Consider the following 19897-nt stretch of genomic DNA (forward strand, 5'->3'; position numbering starts at 1 on the left):
ATAAGAAAAATGCGCATTAACTACGATGGAAACACTTTTACCGGACAAATTTCAGTATGCGCATTAAAAAAGGTCATGTGACTTTGTTATAAGACATCATGTAATGATGAAAATGTGTGTAAATGGTTAAACCAGCAGGCTGAGCACATTGTAAACCATCTGAACTGTTGTTTTGGTCATTCTAAAATGCCTTACCGTTTAAGTATTAGTGTTATTAATTATTATATGGTTATTAAAAAAGTGTTATATATTATTAATGACCTCCAGAATCGAGAGCGTCTGTTCTCCGTGTCTGACACCGTCAAACGCCACCGTGCGTTCACTGCATGTCAGGATTGCCTTCTGAGGCGCAAGTAATTTATTAGATGAAGAAAGGAGTGACGCAGCTTCTCCTACCGCAGTAAATTCAGTTTTCGCTGTTGATATTTGGCGCCGGTTAATCAGGAAGTGACGATTTTTTTTCGCTTAGACTCATTGGATGGAATCGCTGCTTTATTCGCACATCTTTAATGCGATAATCCAGTTATGCGCATAAAGTTCATTCGCATTTTTGGATGGAAACATAGCTACTGATGCTACCATTTGGCACAAATCCATAAATTTCTCCTTTCTGGTTGTTCTTTCTCTGAAGGAATTCTGCAGAATCTCAGCTCAGCTGTGTCTCCTCGTCGGTTAGTAATGCTAAAACTTATTGCATAATAATTATCCATTTTTTTGGCTAAAAATGAGAAATTACTCAGCCCGTGTCTTGGCTGGCTGTCAGCAGGAGATGTTTTTAAACACTCAATGGGACACTCACTAGGTTTGCAGTCATCAATGTCCGTCTCACAGTTGCGGCCCGTGTAGCCCGCTTTGCAACTGCACTTGTAGCTGCCAATGGAGTTTTGGCAGATGGCATCATTTCGGCAAGGATTTTTAACACACTCATTGATGTCCACCTCACATGTTTGGCCTGAAAGAAAGGAAGAGCAGTATGAGTATAGACAAAATAGTCTCACTCTTTAAAGTACAGATGAAATCAAAACGAATCATATTGATTTTGTTAGCTCACATTGCTAGTTTTGTGGTGAACAATTCATCTGTGCATGTCATTAAAAAAATTAGTTTGTAATTTAAAACTGAAATCTAAAAAAAAACTCTTAGTTTTTAGTTAAATTCTCAGATTACGTCTGTCTGAGGTATTAGGCGTGGCTAACAAACTTAACCACGCCCCTCCAACTGTCAGTTTATGACAACAAACAGAAATGGAACAGGAAGTGTCTGTTAGGTTGTAATAACTCTTCTAAAACCTATTTCCACATCTTTATGAATGAAATGCCTTCTTCACTACATCCAATCAGCTCGCAGTAGAAACAAACAAGCCACGCCCACTCTTCCCATTTAATATTCTCTTTCTCTAGGAACTGTATCAGAATATGAAATAAATTAACGGAAAAATAAATTCAATCTTCAATAAAAGAACACGGTTTTATCTTTTTGATCAAGGAAATACAAAAAATGTCCTCATTGTTGACATTTATGGCCGCTCTTCATGCTTTTTCAAATATCTCCAAGTTTCAAAGTGCACTGTAGTGGCACACCTTTCGTGCACATCCTTATGTACCACCATTTGGAGCTAGTCCACCAACCAGTATTTGAAAAAACCGAATCTTCTTTTAAAAAGGGTTTACTGAAGAAATGCAAAACGAAAATACAAAGGTACAATAGACTCAATATAGCTCAGTCAAAGAACTGTGTTGCTTCCAACGTTCATAACTGCAGTCTGACCTTTGCATACCAACTAATGACATCATAGCGTATTACCGTCGGAAGCCAATATATATCAAAGTAAAAGTTTTTAAATTATATTAATTTTTAAATTATGCATTTTAGATAATACAATCATTATAAATTCTTATTATATTTCAATTTCAACTTTCACCATGTTTTAACCTTTTTAACTAAATTATCATCACAAATGAATTACGCATAACTGGCTCTTACATGCACAATAGTGTCCAATTCACATCATGACGTTATACCATTAAAATACAAAAACATAAATGACGCTATTTAAAAATTATTAATGTAATTAATAATTAATTATTAATGTAAATAGTAATTAATGTAATTAATAATTAATTATTAATGTAATTGTTAATGTAATTATTAATTATTATTATATTATTACGATTATTATTATTATTATTATATTATTATTAATAATAATAATAATTATTATTAATAATTAATAATTATTAATTAATAATAATTATTATAAATTATTAATGTAATTATTAATTCTTTACACTTTTTTCTTTGCTTACTTTACAGTCTATATATGGCAAATTTATTCTCCAACAAAAAAATATTTACCAAAATCAATTTTATTTCATTTTTTTATTTAAAAAATTGAGAAATATGTTTTAAATGGAAATATTTTCATAGGTTTTCTAACATTTACACAACAATAATGTACTAAGAACACAAAAGCTTGTATTTCAGCATAATCCTATTTGTGTGTTGTATGGCAACCAAAGCATTGAACAGCAGCTTTTACCTTTTGTCGATTGGCTAATTTATTTAAAAGGCTTATTTTACCGCAATGCTGCTTCTCATACTTATGCTCTTGGTATATCTGAGGTCTTATGTATATTTACGTGCAGTTGAAGTCAGAATTATTCGCATTCCTGTAAATTTGTTTTTCTTTTTCAAATATTTCCCCCCAAAATTTTCACAGTATTTCCTTTGATATTTTTTCTTCTGGAGAAAGTCTTATTTGTTTCATTTTAAAACATTTTAAGGTCAATATTATTAGCCCCCTTAAGCAATATTTGTTTTCAATTGTCTACAGAACAAACAACTGTTATACAATGACTTACCTAATTAGTTAACCTAATTACTATATAGTATATACTATATACCTAATAGTTAACCTAGTTAACCTACTTACCCTAGTTAAGCCTTTAAATGTCACTTTAAGCTGAATACTAGTATCTGGAAAAATATCTAGTCTAATATTATATCAGTTATTAGAAATGAGTTATTAAAACGTATACGTTTAGAAATGTGTGGAAAAAATCTTTCTGTTAAATAGAACCTGGGGGAAAAATATACAAGGCTTATAATTCTGACTACAACTGTTTAAAGTAAGGTTTCAGCTCACTCATTTACACCCTCCAGGCCACCAGGGGGCGCTTCAGGTGAGCTTAGACCTTACACATGATACTAAAGCTAGAACTGAATGTCCTGCTTGTATGTGTGTGTATCTTGTACCTTGCCATCCCTCAGGACACACACAAGAGAAGCTCTCGTAGTCTTCGGATTCCTTGCAAACACCTCCATTCTTACAGGGTTTAGAGCCACATGGGGCCAACAGGGTCTCACAGTTCTCGCCTGGAAGTTAAAAAATCAAAATACAGCCTTAAAGATCTTTATTTCAGCTCATACAGATGTTTGCAGAAGACGTTCCCTCTCTAAGAAGGCCTAAATTTGGAAAGTGACACTGTGTTTCAGCGCACGTTCTGTACTGAGTCCTCTTTTCTCGATTGGGGTTAGCCTAGCAAAGCAAAGCACATTTGGCCTATCTGTTTCCACGACTGGAGGAAGCCAGCAGGTTTTCCTGCCATTGTCTGGCCATTTGCGTTTCTGTGAGAGAGGAAGCAGGGCAAACAGGAAACGTGACAGGCTAACGTTCCCACCCTGGTGCGATCAGATTTTTGTTATTCTTGATATGACGCCGTGTGGATTTTTCCAAACAGAAAGTGGCTGGGAATTAATATGATTTCTGTTCCAGAGGCCGAACATCATTATCTGTTTGGTCAAATAACAGAGTGAGAGGAAAGAATGTGTCGTCTGCTGAAAACACGCTTTCCTGTATTGTCAACAGAGATACTTGAAGGGCTCATTGAGCAGCCATTGTCAACAAACAGGGACTAGATTGATGGAGGGAAGTCTCTTGACTCTCTGACCTACAAATAGTAAATTAACAAGCAACAGTTTAGTCAAATACAGAGAAAAATGCTTTACAATAATGTTCCATCAGTTAATGTTAGTTATTGTATTTACTAACATGAACTTATAATGAACAATACTTGAACGGCATTTATTAATGATAAGTAAACAACATTTAGTAATGCATTATTAACATTAGTTAATGCACGGAGTTAACAAGCATTGACGATTGACTAACGTTAACAAAGTAAATACTGTAATGTATTGTTTGTTGTTTGTTCATGTCAATAAATACAGTGACTAAAATTAACTAATGTTAACTAATTAAATACTGTAATGTACAGTGACCATCCCACATCTAGTTTAGGTCACAAAGTAAAATTATTATGTATTGTTTCACTTTAATTTGTTTATTTCTATTTCTATGTGTATATACACTGTATTTGAATTACTCAAATGCAATTATAGTGAGTTTGCACTGAACAGTTTAGCTGCATCTTCTGAATTCTGAGTGGCAGTTGAGAGAGTTGAGTAACTCTGACGACTGCAGCGCATCCTTAGACAACAAAGAGGACCTTGAAGCAGCAACTAACTCTTGTCTTTCTCACTTAGGTTAGTTAAATGAACTAAATATCATATAAATCTAGAATACACACGCTTTAATGTATAAATAATCAGTTTTACCTGATTATTTGATCATTTTAAGATGCCTATGTCATATAGAAGTTATTCATCTATTCAAGTGTGATTTGATTTCATGTATTCAGAGTGTTTTGTGTATATCACTTACTGTAAATACATAACTTGTCTTCCTGACACAGTAATATTAATTCAGCCAGTTTGTCACAAAGATTCTAGCATTTCTGTACAAATAGTTAAGGTTTCATGTTGCTGTTTGTTTGTTTGTTTGTTTGTTTGTTTGTTTGTTTGTTGTGATGTGAGTTCATTTAAGTATCTATACAGTGTGTACTATTTTATCCAACATGTTTATGAATCATTTTGTGATTCAAAGTTTCTTACTGACTCTATAATACAAATGTGTAAATGCAATAAAAGACAACAAAAAAGACCTTGAAGCAGCAACTAACTCTTGTCTCTCTCACTTAGGTTAGTTAAATGAACTAAATATCATATAAATCTAGAATACACACGCTTTAATGTATAAATAATCAGTTTTACCTGATTATTTGATCATTTTAAGATGCCTATGTCTTATAGAAGTTTATTCATGCTTTCAAGTGTGATTTGATTTCATGTATTCAGAGTAAATACCTAACTTGTCTTCCTGACACAGTAATATTAATTCAGCCAGTTTGTCACAAAGATTCTAGCATTTCTGTACAAATGGTTAAGGTTTCATGTTGCTATTTGTTTGTTAGTTTATTTATTTATTTATTTATTTATTTATTTATTTATTTATTCTGATGTGAGTTGATTTAAGTATCTATACAGTGTGTACTATTTTATCCAACATGTTTATGAATCATTTTGTGATTCAAAGTGTCTTACTGACTAACATACAAACGTGTATATGTAATAAAAGACAACAAAAAAGACCCTGAAGCAGCAACTAACTCTTGTCTCTCTCACTTATTACTAAGACTACTGCTTACAGTCTGTTCAGTATTGTTCACTGTAACAGTATTGTTCACTGTTTATTCATGTCAATAAATACAGTGACTAAAATTAACTAATGTTATCTAATTAAAGACTGTATTATATTGTTTATTGTTTGTTCATGCTATAAATACAATGACTAACATGATGGATCCTTATTGTAACCTTACAGTAACCTTAAGTGTTACTGAAAAAAACTGTTGCAGCTAAATTAAAGCAATTTTAAAGTCTTTTAGTTTCTCAGGATTCAACTGTTTTGGTTTGGGTTCTAAATATATACAAGAACTTTTAGTGGTCGTCAACATTTAGTTTGACATCTGCTTTTAGAATGAACAAATCTTAGTTAACAGCTGTCTTAAATGAAACATTTTTGGCTATTAAACAATTAAAAAAATCATAACTTCCTGTTTTAAACATGTCTGAACTAGCGGTGTAACGAATCACAAATCTCACGGTTCGGATCACACTACGGTTTTTGAGTCACGGATCGGACCATTTTTCAGATCAGCGAAAAAACAGAGGAGACGAATGTCTTTTGCTTTACATTTATACAAAAACATTAATGCAAAAACCATTGGTTTAACAAACAGAACTAATAACCTGTAATTTTAGTAAAAATAAAAATCCAGAAAGAAGCAGCTGAAAAAAAGGAAAATATTCAATACGAAAAATGATCTTTGCTACTGTTGCTGATAATGCTAATTATAGAAATCTAACACCTTGTACAACAGATCATATTTATTTTCAGTTAATGATTCAACAACTCACTCATAAAACTTCATGTTTCATTATAGGTGGATCATTTTTGAAAACCTATTCAAAGACATAATTTTGATGGTTGTTTGTCGCCACCCATTGGTTACACAATGTAATTGCTACAACATACAACAGTTCCATTAAACAGTGATTTTAATCTTCACCATAAACCTCAGTGTTTATATCTGAACTATAAACTGTTCTCCCAGCACTTCTGTGTTATTTAATTGTTTGTAACTAACTGAAAAAGTGTAAAAACTGAATCTCTCAATCAAACACAGATTTAAATGCTGCGCTTCAAAGAATTAAGAAACATATGCAAATCATTCTCATTTATCGTTCATGTTGCGCAGGTTTCAATTGTGATCTTTTAATATTTAATTGTGCAGCTTTATACTGAATGCATTAATGTAGGCTAAACGAACAGTGACAGAAAACACCTTTAATTAAGAGCCCAAGAAAGCATTTAGGTAGGTCCCACTAGGTCATAATTATATTTTACAGGGAAGCTAAAACGCTTTTATACATGTGATTTGAATGACACTGGAGGCGATCTCTCTGCAATTGTTATAAATGTTGCAGTAACCTACAAGTTCAAAAAAGTTATTAATCCGGGGGTCATCTGTGTTCCGAACTGTGGGTTGTGATCTATACGGATCACGGATCAACCGTAATCCATTACACCCCTAGTCTGAACTGTCAAAATGTCAATGGAAGCTTTAGGTCACATTAAATTCTATAAGTATTTGTCAGTACTTAAAAAATAAAACAGTAACTAAAAACATAATAATTAAAAATAAATATATTAATTTATTTATATCATTTTATAACAAATTTGTTAGAGATGACATACAAATAAACTAATAAGCAGTAGTTTTATTTATATGTTTTTATAATTTTCTCTATATTTTTTCTTAAATTTCACTCTGGATGCAACTGAAATCGCATACCTCCATACTATATAGTATGCTTAAATCAGTATGCGAGCCGAGTAATATGTCTGAATTTACAGAATTCGAAAAACAGTACGCGAGAAGTACCCGGATGACCTACTAATTCTGACGAGATTCTGAAGTGCAAATCCAATGGACGCTACGCTATCCCATGATGCCCCTCAAGAGAATTCATGCACGGGAGTGAAGCCACGCATGTAGCATGTACGAATTGCATTCATACTACTCATATTCATACTGTATACAGCATGCTTTTCTAATGATCGAGTAGTAAATTCTAATTCAAAACCGGTACCTACTGAGTAGCAGGACATTTCGGACACAGCCTTTTGTACAGCACTTTGATCAGTCTTGAGGCTGTTTTTTAATGTGCTTTATAAATAAATAAACTTGAACTAATACAAATATTAAACCTATTTTGTTATATTTTATGTTATATTTTATATATTTATAACTCATTGTAAGCATGTCATCACCTCTCGAATTCTCAATGATGCAGTGTCAAATCTCTTACCAGTGTAAGGAAGCAGACAGTTGCATTTATATCCGGCCACATCATCGATGCAGGTTCCTTGATTCAAGCAGGGGTTGGAGGCGCATTCATTGATATTCGTTTGGCAATTGGGACCTATAATGAAACATCAGAAAGAAGTGGTGAGGTCAAGTGGGGCCTAAGGGCACGTAATAGTACATTTGCAGAGTGACCCATACTAACCGCTGAAGCCTGCGCGACATGTGCAGACATAGCCACTGGTCATGTCCTTACAAGTCCCTCCATTCATACAGGGGTTGGACTCGCACTCGTTGTTGTTAATGTCACAGTTGACTCCACTCCAGCCAGAGTCGCAAATACAGTTATATCTGTGAGAAACCACATCTTTTACATTATATATCTGGCCTTAAGAGTTTAATTCATAATATTTTTGTGCTTACAGTGGCTTAACATAATTTCTGAAAGATTTTAACTAGATATCGACAGAATAAAGCAAACAAAAATCAACATAAATAAATAAATAAAATAATTAACTAAATAATTAAAAAAATAAATAAATAAATAAAAAATACATAAATAAATAAATTAATGAATAAATTAATTCCAAATAATAATTAAATTAAATTTTAATAAATTAAATTAAATTAAATTAAATTAAATTAAATTAAATTAAATTAAAAATAAATAAAATTTTTACTGACATTGGTACCTGGTTTTCCATTAGAGTTTTATTTATTTATTTATTTTTTGTAGGTTTATTAAAGGGACAGTTTACCCAAATACAATGATGTTCCATAATTTTGTGCTTTCCTATTACAAAAGTCAGTGGCTGTCACGGTTCAGAGAGGGGAAAAAGGGGCGAGGACCCAAATGCAGAGTAAAGTAAATATTTATTATAATAATACAAAAATAAAAAGGCAAAAACAGCAAAACAAACTACCCCGAGGGGGAAAACACTAAACTAGAACACAAACAGAGAAACAAACTTGACTGGGTTGGCTGGACGAAGCAGGGGTGGACAGGGAACAAGACTGGACCACATACAGGACTGGAAAATATTGACAACGAACTGGCACAGGACAGCAGACATCAGGAGAATATAAGCAGGAGAAATTAATACACAAACAGATGAACATAATTAACTAATAATGGGTTAAGGAGGGTGGGACTAGACAATAGACGGAGAGCACCTGACACAAAGAGACAACACAAGCCAGGTGCTCACATTAAACAAGACTAGAACACGCAGCCAATGAGAGAACTCATTAACCGCGTGTTCGTATGACGAGACACTGAAGCACACAACAAAAGCACGCGACCAATGTAAACAGAGCCACGTGCTTTGACAACAGACGCAAGACACGAGCACACGATAAGTGAACACCTTACCGTGCGCTCACATAAATGCAACGCGCATGTTTCACCTCAGCGCCAACCAAAACCGAAACCAACAAGACAGAGACGCTGAGAATGAAACAGCGCGATGCTGACGAAACAAAACACAAACACGAGTACAAGAGCGCGCGTCCCAAGGACGCGCAGACCCCGCGCGCCCGCATCAAGCGGGAGCGCGCACGGCCCGCGCGCACCTTTGATGACGCGCACCCAGACAATGACAAAACAAGTGCTCGACCCAAGAAAACTCGAGCCGAGCACTACAGGACAAGACAAAACAGAGCTAGTGTCCGGACTCTGCCACCAAAACAAGAATTTACAAGACCAGAGTGGCAGAACCCTGACACTAGCCCCCCCCAAAAGGGACGCCACCTGGCGTCCCTAAAGGGAACATCCAACAAGGTACAAGACAAACAAGAAACACCACAAGACAACAAAACAGGCAACATCAACAAACACAAGACAGGGAAGTGAACAGGCAAGACAACATAAAGGGGGGGAGGGAGGGGAGCCATGCCAGACCCAACAAAACGAACAAGGGAGGGATGGGAGGGCAAGACCAGGGAGGGACAGGAGGTACAGTCCAGGGCGGGACCAGAGGGACAGTCCAGGGCGGGTTCAATGGGTCAATAGCCCCGGCAGGAAACCAGGGCTGAGCCGGAGGGTCCGTCCAGGGTGGTAGAGGGGCACACCAGGGAGGAGCAGGAGGGACGACCCAGGGACAGTCTGTCAGGGGAGACAAGGCAGGTTGCCTGATGGGAGTCGGCTTGACTGAAGGCCTGCAGGACGCCGGCTGGACAGGAGGCCTGAGGGGAGCCACCAAAGCTGGAGGCGGCTTGACTGAAGGCCTGAGGGGAGCCACCAAAGCTGGAGGCGGCTTGACTGAAGGCCTGAGAGGAGCCGGCTGGACAGGAGGCTTGTGGGGAGCCGGCAGGACTGGAGTCGGCTTGACTGAAGGCCTGCAGGGCGCCGGCTGGACAGGAGGCCTGAGGGGAGCCACCAAAGCTGGAGGCGGCTTGACTGAAGGCCTGAGGGGAGCCGGCTGGACAGGAGGCCTATGGGGAGCCGGCAGGGCTGGAGCCGGCTGGACAGGAGGCCTGTGGGGAGCCGGCAGGGCTGGAGCCGGCTGGACAGGAGGCCTGTGGGGAGCCGGCAGGACTGGAGCCGGCTGGACAGGAGGCCTGTGGGGAGCCGGCTGGGATGAAGACCTGCGGGGAGCCGGCAGGGCTGGAGCCGGCTGGACAGGAGGCCTGTGGGGAGCCGGCAGGGCTGGAGCCGGCTGGACAGGAGGCCTGTGGGGAGCCGGCTGGGATGAAGGCCTGCGGGGAGCCGGCAGGGCTGGAGCCGGCTGGACAGGAGGCCCGTGGGGAGCCAGCTGGGGTGGAGGCCCGTGGGGAGCCGGCAGGGCAAGGAGCCGGGCTGGGGCCGGCAGGGCAAGACGTCGGGATGGTGCCGGTAAGGCAAGGAGCCGGGCTGGGACCGGCAGGGCAAGACGTCTGGATGGAGCCGGCAGGGCTAGACGTCTGGGTGGTGCCGGCAGGGCTAGACGTCTGGGTGGTGCCGGCAGGGCTAGACGTCTGGGTGGTGCCGGCAGGGCTAGACGTCTGGGTGGTGCCGGCAGGGCAATGAGCCACGCTGGGGCCGGCGGGGCAAGACGTCTGGGTGGTGCCGGCAGGGCAATGACCGGGGCTGGGTCCGGCAGGGCAAGACGTCTGGGTGGTGCCGGCAAGGCAATGACCGGGGCTGGAGCCGGCACGGGGCGGCGCTCTGGGGCTGGAGCCGACACTGGCGGGCGCTCTGGGGCTGGAGCCGACACTGGCGGGCGCTCTGGGGCTGGAGCCGACACTGGCGGGCGCTCTGGGGCTGGAGCCGACACTGGCGGGCGCTCTGGGGCTGGAGCCGACACTGGCAGGCGCTCTGGGGCTGGAGCCGACACTGGCGGGCGCTCTGGGGCTGGAGCCGACACTGGCGGGCGCTCTGGGGCTGGAGCCGACACTGGCGGGCGCTCTGGGGCTGGAGCCGACACGGAGCGGCGCTCTGGGGCTGGAGCCGACACTGGCGGGCGCTCTGGGGCTGGAGCCGACACTGGCGGGCGCTCTGGGGCTGGAGCCGACACTGGCGGGCGCTCTGGGGCTGGAGCCGACACTGGCGGGCGCTCTGGGGCTGGAGCCGACACTGGCGGGCGCTCTGGGGCTGGAGCCGACACTGGCGGGCGCTCTGGGGCTGGAGCCGACACTGGCGGGCGCTCTGGGGCTGGAGCAACCCTCGCTGAAGAGGCCTTCCTCTTCAGCCTCCGCTTTTGGGTGCGGGTTAACCCTTGGGGGTTGGTCATAGGCTGGGAGATGGTGCTCGTGATGGTGGTGAGAGATGGCCTCTTTCCTCTCCGTTTCAGAGCAGAGGACAGCAGAAAGCTGGGATCAGGAGTTTCACCCTGAGCCGCCTGACGAACCAGATGCTCCACAAACTGATGGTAAGACAGCCCTCCCAACTCAAGCATCTGCTGGATATTGAGGGGCTTGTCGAGGGCATAGTTGAGGAGGTTCACCAGGGCTTGGTCATTGAACCCCAGCCCCTCTGCTGCCACACCAAATTTAGCCGCAAACTTTCCCACCTTCATGCCACGTTGCCGCAGTGACTGCAGACTGATGAGCTGCAGCATGCGGCTGGAGAATGGGCTGTCTTCACTCTGCTGGGTCCTCATTTGTGCCAGTTCGTACTGTCACGGTTCAGAGAGGGGAAAAAGGGGCGAGGACCCAAATGCAGAGTAAAGTAAATATTTATTATAATAATACAAAAATAAAAAGGCAAAAACAGCAAAACAAACTACCCCGAGGGGGAAAACACTAAACTAGAACACAAACAGAGAAACAAACTTGACTGGGTTGGCTGGACGAAGCAGGGGTGGACAGGGAACAAGACTGGACCACATACAGGACTGGAAAATATTGACAACGAACTGGCACAGGACAGCAGACATCAGGAGAATATAAGCAGGAGAAATTAATACACAAACAGATGAACATAATTAACTAATAATGGGTTAAGGAGGGTGGGACTAGACAATAGACGGAGAGCACCTGACACAAAGAGACAACACAAGCCAGGTGCTCACATTAAACAAGACTAGAACACGCAGCCAATGAGAGAACTCATTAACCGCGTGTTCGTATGACGAGACACTGAAGCACACAACAAAAGCACACGCGACCAATGTAAACAGAGCCACGTGCTTTGACAACAGACGCAAGACACGAGCACACGATAAGTGAACACCTTACCGTGCGCTCACATAAATGCAACGCGCATGTTTCACCTCAGCGCCAACCAAAACCGAAACCAACAAGACAGAGACGCTGAGAATGAAACAGCGCGATGCTGACGAAACAAAACACAAACACGAGTACAAGAGCGCGCGTCCCAAGGACGCGCAGACCCCGCGCGCACGGTCCGCGCGCACCTTTGATGACGCGCACCCAGACAATGACAAAACAAGTGCTCGACCCAAGAAAACTCGAGCCGAGCACTACAGGACAAGACAAAACAGAGCTAGTGTCCGGACTCTGCCACCAAAACAAGAATTTACAAGACCAGAGTGGCAGAACCCTGACAGTGGCTACCAGTTACATTCTTGGGTTTTGAACCACTTGAGTTAAAGGGGAGTGTAAATTGTACATTTTGGCTGAACTATCCCTTTAAAATAAGCATCATTTGCACAACTTTTAGATGCTTACATGTTAAATGTTAAATGAGTAAATATTATGTATTGACTACTATTAAAAGGTTTGGGGTAGATTTTTTTAAAGACGTCTTTGGGGCCATTTACATATTATGTCTGAAACTGTATGAAAAATGTGAGGCGCGTCACAATCACAATCATCACCAATTTCTGAGCTCGCAACCATCATCTGCACTCTATAAGGAACTAACACTGACAAAACCTTGCTGCAGCTCTGATACAAGCTTTATTTATGAAGAAAATTAAAAAGCGCTAAAGTGGTTGAATGCTCTGCCTTTTAGCTAATTAGACTACTGTTATTACTGAAATGTTGTTGATAAACAACTATCATCTGCATTTTCTGAGAAAGCAACACAGACAAACCCTTGCTGCAGCTCTGATACAAGTTTTATATATGAAGAAAATGCTAAGCAACCATCATCCGTGCTCTCTGAGGAACCAATACTGACAAAACCTTGCTGCAGCTCTGATACAAGCTTTAATCATGGAGAAAATTAAAAAGCGCAAGTGTTTGAGTGCTCTGCATTTGTCTGAGGTGATCAAACTACCGTTACTACTAAAATGTTGTTGGTAAGCAACCATCATCTGCACTCTCTGAGTAACCAACACCAACAAACCCTTGCTGCAGCTCTGATACAAGCTTTATTCATGGAGAAAATTTAAAAAGTGCCATAGTGTTTGGGTGTTCTGAGGCAATTAGACTACTGTTAGTATGTGTATAATCCATCCAAAGCATAAAGCTGATTAATTGGATCTTGTCACATGATGCGCAGTGCACTTACGTCATTGAGAAGTGTTGAACTCACTATTTGCATGCACATGACGCACATCTCTATTTAAAATAACAAACCTGAATGTGATATGTGAATGACTGCTTATGCCAGTGGTCACCAAACTTGTTCCTGGAGGGCCGGTGTCCTGCAGATTTTAGTTCCAACCCTAATCAAACACACCTGAACAAGCTAATCAAGATGTACTTGAAACATCCAGGCAGGTGTGTTGAGGCAAGTTGGAGCTAAACCCTGCAGGGACACCGGCCCTCCAGGACCGAGATTGGTGACCCCTGCCTTATGCCGTATGTTCACCAGTGTTAAAATTTAAACATTGTGAAATATTTTTGCAATTTAAAATACCTTATGTGATTTAAAACAACAACATTTATTTCAACCCAGGCTCATTCAGAAAACGTACCCCCATATACGTTTCTGGAGAGCACCAAATACTGCTCTGTCCATATGGAGGTAAGTGGTCAGCTGGTAAGCGCAAAAAGGAACAGCCTTATACCACCCTGTAGTGTTTGTTTTAAAGACGAAATGCAGCCATACGCACTTCTGGCTACATAATTCGCCATATAGGGCTACGTTTTCAGAATGAGCCTATGTTGATTTATTTAAAACTGGAATTTCTCTAAAATAAAAAGATGAATGTCGTCACTGCCATTTAATGTCTTTGCTGAATGAAATATATATGCATTTATAGTCGAGCTCAAAATTATTCATACCCCTGGGGTAATAATTTCAGGCTTGACTGTACTTACAGGCAAACTTTCAAACAGTGTTGTATAAGTAATACACACCCATTGACTTTGTCTTCACAGTGTCCATGGATACAGGGGTTGCTAAGGCATTCGTTGAGCTGTGATTGGCAGGTAGTGTCATGATAGCCCTCTCTGCACAGACAAGTGAAGCCATTGACTCCATCCACACAGGTTCCGCCATTGTGACAGGGGTTGATGGCACATTCATCGATATTGATGTTGCACATTTTTCCTAAAAAATAAGATCAGATAAGATTTGTATAGTATAGCATATAGTACCCCAAAAATGTATTGGATTCATTTGTCTGTTCCTCGTTTCCATGAAATCCTAGGCTTAAAGGGATAGTTCACACAGAAAATACAATTTACCTACCATTTACTGACCCTCAAGTTCTTCTAAACCATTATGTGTATTTTATTCTGTTGAACACAAATGAAGATATCCTGAAGAAAGCTAAAAAAAACTTAACCATTGACTACCATAGTAGGTAAAACTAATGGCCCGTTTCCACTGAGTGGTACAGTACGGTTCGGTTTGGTACCGTACCATTTTTTGGGTACGCTTTACAAGGGGTACCTAGCACAACAAAAGGGTACCAAAAGGCGGAGCTAAACGAGCAGCTGAACGCTATCCGCTTGTTAAGTGTGATGTCATGCGAAGGGCCTTCCAGTTCCAAGCTCTATATAAAACTGTAGAGAGACTTATCAAATAGCAATAACAAACGTTAACAAAGTGCTGTAATACTTTCTAAATCACGATCGCAATATGTACATTACCTTTTAACGATTAACTTTTTACAAATTGTTCAAATTTTGGTATTTGTGATACAGCAAGTCCAGAGACCGATGTGTACACTATGATTTTATATAAAGTTTACTTTAATATGTGATATGACTAAAAAGTGTCTATAAACGAATATTTTCTCAATTCAAGTGAGTAGCGGCATGGACTCGGAAACAAAGGAAGTGTCATTTTTAAATACACAGCGAAGACATTACACTGTAATAACATACATATTATAATAACTAGCCATGGTCGACCCCAGCTCAAACAAACCTTGTCGTTATCTTGATAAACAGCTACAAAGCCAAGAAGAAAAGCAGAATCTGCCCTGTGCCCTGCAGTTGTTTACAAGGCAGTCTAAAGCTTGAGCGGTTACTCGTGTGTGCTCACCGAGCGTCTATATTTGAAATAACGAACTTATATAATGTTAATAATGTGCGCATGATTACTGAAGTGCTTCTGACATCTGATCCTTTCAGAAAAGGACAAACATGAGAGTGAAGAGCGCAAGAACAAAGGAGAAACCCGAAAAAACAAAGGAGAAAATGATTCTTTCAGCAACCTAAAACATGAACAAACTGCCATGTTTAACTATTATCATCACCGTTTGGACTATTTTGAACACGAAATGACACGGAACAGAGGTTACATGTGCTGGTGAAGATTAAAGACACAGATGAGAGGTTTGCTCATGTGAGCAATAGAGTGAGCTGTATGTTGCATGTTGTTTTGAACCCAAATAAGGACTGAATGTATGCTGTGTGTAGTTTTTCTGTAATTGGTAACATATCAGAGACTGTAAAGGTCTGTATGTGTTCATATGTTGCATTTATTTATAATCACAGATGTTACAGTAGGCTATTTCGCATTACCATTGATCTGCAGTTATAATCAACTCATGTTTATAGAAGGGTTACTAATGAACATTTATACACAAGTATTGATGTGTATAAAGAATGACGTCGACTGAAACGTTCTGTCGTACACCATGCCCATCAAAAGGGTACCATTGGGACCCTTTTGGCAGTGGAAGCACAAGCCTGATAAAGGTGACCCATACCGACTTCTACCATACTGTACCACTCTGTGGAACTCTGTTTCAAAATATAGGTCAATAGTTACAGGTTTTCAGCTTTCTTCAAAATGTCTTGTGTTCAACAGAAGAAAGAAACTCATAGAGGTTTGAAACAAATAAAGGACAGTATTAAAGTTAATGATGACAGAATTGTCATTTTTGGGTGAACTATCCCTTTAAGGCCCAGCTTACTATTCCAGCAGCACTATTCACCCAACGCAATGCCCAGCATAAAGGCAGAGGTTTCGTTTGTCGCTTGTCTTTAAAGTACCGGCCAATTCCCCCTTTTAAAAGATCGACTTTCACAAATCTTTGGCAAATCTTTTCTCCTTTCAAACTCCCAGATGTCCTGGAGATCTGGGTCTGAATGTGGGAGCGGGCTGCACAGCAGGCGGGGACTGGGGCGAGACTGTAAGCCAACACCGCGGCCCAGACCGGAGTGTGTGCTCGCTGGCCAGCTGTCTCTCCCCACACTGCTTTTGTGGCCCGTCTCACCTGTTGAACTCTTTGTTGACTCGCCATCTCATCTACACTGATAAAGACCTGGGCTTAAAGTACCGCCTAGACTTGACTTCCACAGTGGCTTTTCTGAAGATTTTGATGTTTAATTTCAGTATTGAATCCCAGATGTTTAGGATAAATTAAATTAGACAAAAATAGGATGAATTCCTGAATTCCTATTCATTTCTGAAGTATCAACATTGTAAAAATGATCTGTTAATTAACAGTTTCCATATTTTGTGATTCACAAGTGTTTTCGGTTTATTTACGGGTTGTGAATTGCATTATGGGATGTTAATCCCTGCTCTGTCGACTTTTGATGATGAAAATTCAACTCTACAGTTTAACAAAGTGACTTTAATTGGCATTTTAGTAGTTATGGTGGCTTGAGAAAGCCAACATACTGTTATACTACTTCAACTTATTATTCGTCTTCCGTCTTCTTAGACTATTTTAAGCACGCATCTCCTCCTAGACCGTTCATATTGCAACCACCAAACTAACTCCAAACTACACTGAATTAAGATGGTGTATCTTTTCCAACTGATCTGACTTACGGTTTTCCGGAAACTGACCTGGAAACCTCGGAAAAGTGCCATTGACATAACATTGGATCAAACTTTATGACCTCAAAACTTTGCACCAGACTGTCATACAGACTTAAGGTTGGGCTCATTTAACTCAGACTACTAATCTGCCAATCACTGATGACCTTTCAACTTACTAGCCACACCCTAGCAACCATTTATGGCACCCTAGCAACTGTCCCATAGACTTCATTATAAAAAACTGCCATTGACTTTACACTGGACATACTAACGACATCCCAACTGATACTGGAAACATACTAACAAACATGCTAATTCATATTAAATAACATGCATACGGCAAATATGCTAGCAACATGCTAATTCATGCTAACAACATGCTCATTTATTCTAGAACATGCTAGCATAATGCTAATCCATACTAGGACCATGCTAATTTATGTCATCAACTGCCTAGCAACAATTCAGAATACCCTAGCAACACCTTAGCAAACACCTAGCAACACCTTAGCAACAACCTAGCAATGCCTTAGCAACAATTCAGATATAAAATCACATGATGAAATCTCACTCACCTGTGTATCCCGGTTCACAGGCACACTCGTATGCATTTATCTTGTCAATGCATCTTCCAAAATCACAGGGATTGCTCTGACAGTCATCCAGGTTGATCTCACAGTTAGCGCCTGTTTACAAAACACAAGGTACGTTTATTTATATAGAACATTTCATTCATTCATTTATTCATTCATTCATTTTCCTTTGGCTTAGTCTCTATTTCAGAGGTCATCACAGCAGAATGAACCACCAACTATTCCAGCATATGTTTTACGCAGCGGATGCCCTTCCAGCCACAACCCAGTACTGGGAAACACCCATAAACTCTCACATTCTCACACACACTCATACACTACGGCCAATTTAGTTAATCCAATTCCCCTATAGTGCATGTGTTTGGACTGTGTGGGAAAACCGGAGCACCCGGAGGAAACCCACGCCATGTGCTCCAACATTAGGCACATTCGAATCAAGACTTAAACACACTCATTTTTTGGCATGTTACAGTAAAAGTGGCACCTGTGGTTCCTTTGGGGCAGACGCACAAGTAGGCATTCTCGCGGTCCTGGCAGGTGCCTCCGTTTTGGCATGGCTGACTGAGACACTCATTAATGTTGATCTCGCAGAGACGGCCCATGAAACCCGCACGGCAGACGCAGGTGAAGGACGCCAGGCCATCTTTACAGGTGCCATAGTGACACGGGTTGGACAGACACTCATCTACATCTGTCTCACAGTGCTGGCCTGTGTATCCTGAAAGCAAAACAGCCTCAATTATATTTATATTTATAGATTTAATTATATTTAATAAGAAACAATGTTGTCTCGCTTTCGGGACCAGGAACATTAAAATTGTACGAATTTTCATGTTTTAGTTACTTTGTTATTGTGAATTACAGCTCAAAACAAAACTAAAAAAGAGACCCGAGTTAACGAACATTAGCTAACAATAAGCAGTTTTTGCTTTATTTTTATTTATTTATTTATTTTTACAAATATTGCAACAAATATAGAGTATTGTTCAAACTTAGCTAACAAATTAAGGCATTAAAGCGAAAATGTTCCCCCGAAAATGAAACGCTTTATGAATTTCTTTTTTTCTGTCAAATGCAAAAAAAGATATTTTGAAAAATGTTGGAAACCGGTAACTATTGACTTTCATTGTAGAAAAAATAAAGTCAACTAATGGCTACTGTTTCAATGTTCTTGAAAATATCTTGTTTTAAGAAACTCAAAAAGTTTAAACAGTGAGCTGGGGGACTTGCTAACTAACTTTCAGTCATACGTTATATTAAGGTACAATTCTCACTATTACTAAACCGTTAACTATGCTTTTTGCCTCAAAGCCTTAATTTGTGGCTTATTAATAGTTATTTAGGTTGGTATTTTGGCTTAAGTATTGAGTAGGATTAAAGATGTAGAATACATACTTTACAAGTTTGTATAAACAGCCAAAATCTTAACAGTAGGCAGGTAAAAAGCCATTAGGTAATAGTGAGAATGTGAAACTTAAAATAAAGTCTTACCAAATGTTCAATTTTCAATTCAATTCAATTCAATTCAATTCAATTCACCTTTATTTGTATAGCGCTTATACAATGTAGATTGTGTCAAAGCAGCTTCACATAAAAGGTCACAGTAAATAGGAAGTGGAGTTCAGTTTGTAGTGTTTAAGTTCAGTTCAGTTGAGCTCAGTTCAGTGTGGTTTAATAATCACTACTGAGAGTCCAAATATTGAAGGGTAAATCCAAAGATGCGCAGCTCTACAGATCCCGAACCATGCAAGCCAGTGGCGACAGCGGAGAGGGAAAAAAACTTCACTAATGGCGGAAGTGAAGAAAAAAAACCTTGAGAGAACCAGGCTCAGCTGGGCACGACCATTTTAATTTCTCCGTTGGCCAAAAGTCTTGTGCAGAGCTGCAGTCTCAGTGGCGGAAAAAATTTTGGGTGAACTAATCCTTCAGCTACGATTAACTACATGGCATTTATTGTAAAGCTGGAATTTTGTAAA

The 19897-nt window shown here is 40.3% G+C and overlaps 1 protein-coding gene across 1 annotated transcript in view; it reads right to left on the reverse strand.

The window, feature by feature from the left end:
* notch1b (notch receptor 1b) overlaps nucleotides 1–19897 on the reverse strand; it is a 122932-nt gene that overhangs the window by 41602 nt on the left and 61433 nt on the right. Inside the window, 7 exon segments of the mRNA XM_056458743.1 lie at nucleotides 800–952; nucleotides 3256–3375; nucleotides 7774–7887; nucleotides 7975–8120; nucleotides 14460–14652; nucleotides 17904–18014; nucleotides 18406–18639. Of these exon segments, the coding sequence (XP_056314718.1) occupies nucleotides 800–952; nucleotides 3256–3375; nucleotides 7774–7887; nucleotides 7975–8120; nucleotides 14460–14652; nucleotides 17904–18014; nucleotides 18406–18639 (1071 nt within the window).

The sequence above is a fragment of the Danio aesculapii genome, chromosome 5 (genome assembly GCF_903798145.1).
Source record: "Danio aesculapii chromosome 5, fDanAes4.1, whole genome shotgun sequence".
Lineage (NCBI taxonomy): Eukaryota > Metazoa > Chordata > Actinopteri > Cypriniformes > Danionidae > Danio > Danio aesculapii.